We start from the raw sequence: 1,617 nt of genomic DNA, 5'->3' as shown, positions 1-1,617 counted from the left end.
TCAAGATGAAGATGATAGATTACGTAGAAGCATATTCAGGGCTCTCTTCATGTCCCTGTTCCTCAGGCTGTAGATGAAAGGGTTCATCATGGGAGTGACCACAGTATACAGAACAGAAGCAATCACCCCTGCCCAAGAAGCTTGTGTCCATGTAGAACTGAGGTACACTCCAAGGCAGGTTCCATAGAACAGAGAGACAACTGAGAGGTGAGAACCACAGGTGGAAAATGCTTTATACTTTCCTCCTGCTGTTGAAATCTGCAGGACAGATGTCACAATTTGAGAATAAGAGAAAAGTATCCCAGCAAGAGGGAGAAAGCCCATGATGCCTGTTTCAATATATAAGACGACATTGTTGACGAAGGTGTCAGAGCAGGCTAGCTTGAGGATTTCAGGAAGCTCACAAAAATAGTGTGGAATTTCCACAACGGCACAGAATGACAGTCTCAGTGCAGTTAAACTCTCAGGCAGGGCTCCAAGAATGCTTATAAGCCATGCCAGGAGAAGTAGCTGGGAGCAGAGCTTAGGGCTCATGAGGACAGTATAGTGCAGGGGGTGGCAGATGGCCACAAAGCGGTCATATGCCATCACAGTCAGAAGCAAATTGTCCAGAAGTCCAAAGACCATGAAAAAGTACATCTGTGTGATGCAGCCCGCATAGGTGATGTGCTTACTCTGTGTCTGGATGTTCAGCAACATCTTGGGGACAGTGGCGGAGATGAAGCAGATGTCAGAAAATGATAGGTTAGAGAGGAATAAATACATGGGTGTGTGCAGCGTAGGGTCAGAGACAATGGCCAAAATGATGAGCACATTCCCAAAGATGGTCACCAAGTACAAAGACAGGAACAGCCCAAAGAGAGCAGACTGCACCTCTGGGTTCTCTGAGAGTCCCAGCAGATAGAACTCTGCAATCCTTGTGTGGTTTCCTGGTTCCATGTAAATGAGGTGTCTGTAAAGGAGAAGAAATGGGAAGACTGAACTAGAAGGAACAAACATAGATAGTGTCTGCCTTAATTGAACCCAATGCATTGTGACATGGGGCATTTGCTTAAAGCTTGTTTCTCTTTAGAGGCTGAGGTTTCAAGTTCAGCCATGTTCTCCTGAGGGTCCCCTCATGTGGGACTCCTAGTCATAACAATTTAGTATTCACAGCTGACTTCAAATACTCAGTTACCTAAATCCACCCCCTCAGCCAGGTTTTCTTTTCAATTACTTTTCATCTGTCATTTTAAAAAAATGTATTCTTTGTGAATATATTCATAAATATATAGATATAATCCACAAAGACAGTTAGTGCTGCCCATATATGCATGGCTGTGGAATCATCCACTGAGGTGTGTGGAACCTACCCAGGACCTACTCCTGAAGAAAGTCACTTCTCCCTCCCCTAGAAGCCATCAGTTGCCAATAGCCCCTTTATAAGGGCTGGGGTCTCAATAGCTCACCCCTTTTTTGTCCTCACTTGAATTTATACAGGTCTTATGCAGAGATTCACAGCTGCTGTGAGCTCACAAGTAACATCCCATCTAGAAGACATTTCACAGCACTCCTCCCTATCCACTATCTCTTACATTCTTTCTGCCTCCATTGAAACACTGTTTCCTGAGCCTTGCA

At 44.8% G+C, this 1,617-nt stretch overlaps 1 protein-coding gene across 1 annotated transcript; it reads right to left on the bottom strand.

Moving 5' to 3' along the window:
• LOC127229959 (olfactory receptor 7C1) lies at positions 1 to 974 on the bottom strand. The gene has a single exon (XM_051195064.1). It carries the CDS (start codon positions 937 to 939, stop codon positions 1 to 3), a length of 939 nt encoding a protein of 312 aa, XP_051051021.1. The 5' UTR covers positions 940 to 974.
• Between the last annotated feature and the right edge of the window lie 643 nt (positions 975 to 1,617).

This window comes from Phodopus roborovskii, unplaced genomic scaffold, assembly GCF_943737965.1.
Source record: "Phodopus roborovskii unplaced genomic scaffold, PHOROB, whole genome shotgun sequence".
In the NCBI taxonomy this organism is placed as follows: Eukaryota; Metazoa; Chordata; class Mammalia; order Rodentia; family Cricetidae; genus Phodopus; species Phodopus roborovskii.
This window is presented reverse-complemented; position numbering and strand designations above follow the sequence as displayed.

What these genes read in the sequence shown, in the direction of transcription:
- LOC127229959 (XM_051195064.1), bottom strand. Translation starts at nt 939, where the DNA reads ATGGAACCAGGAAACCACACAAGGATTGCAGAGTTCTATCTGCTGGGA.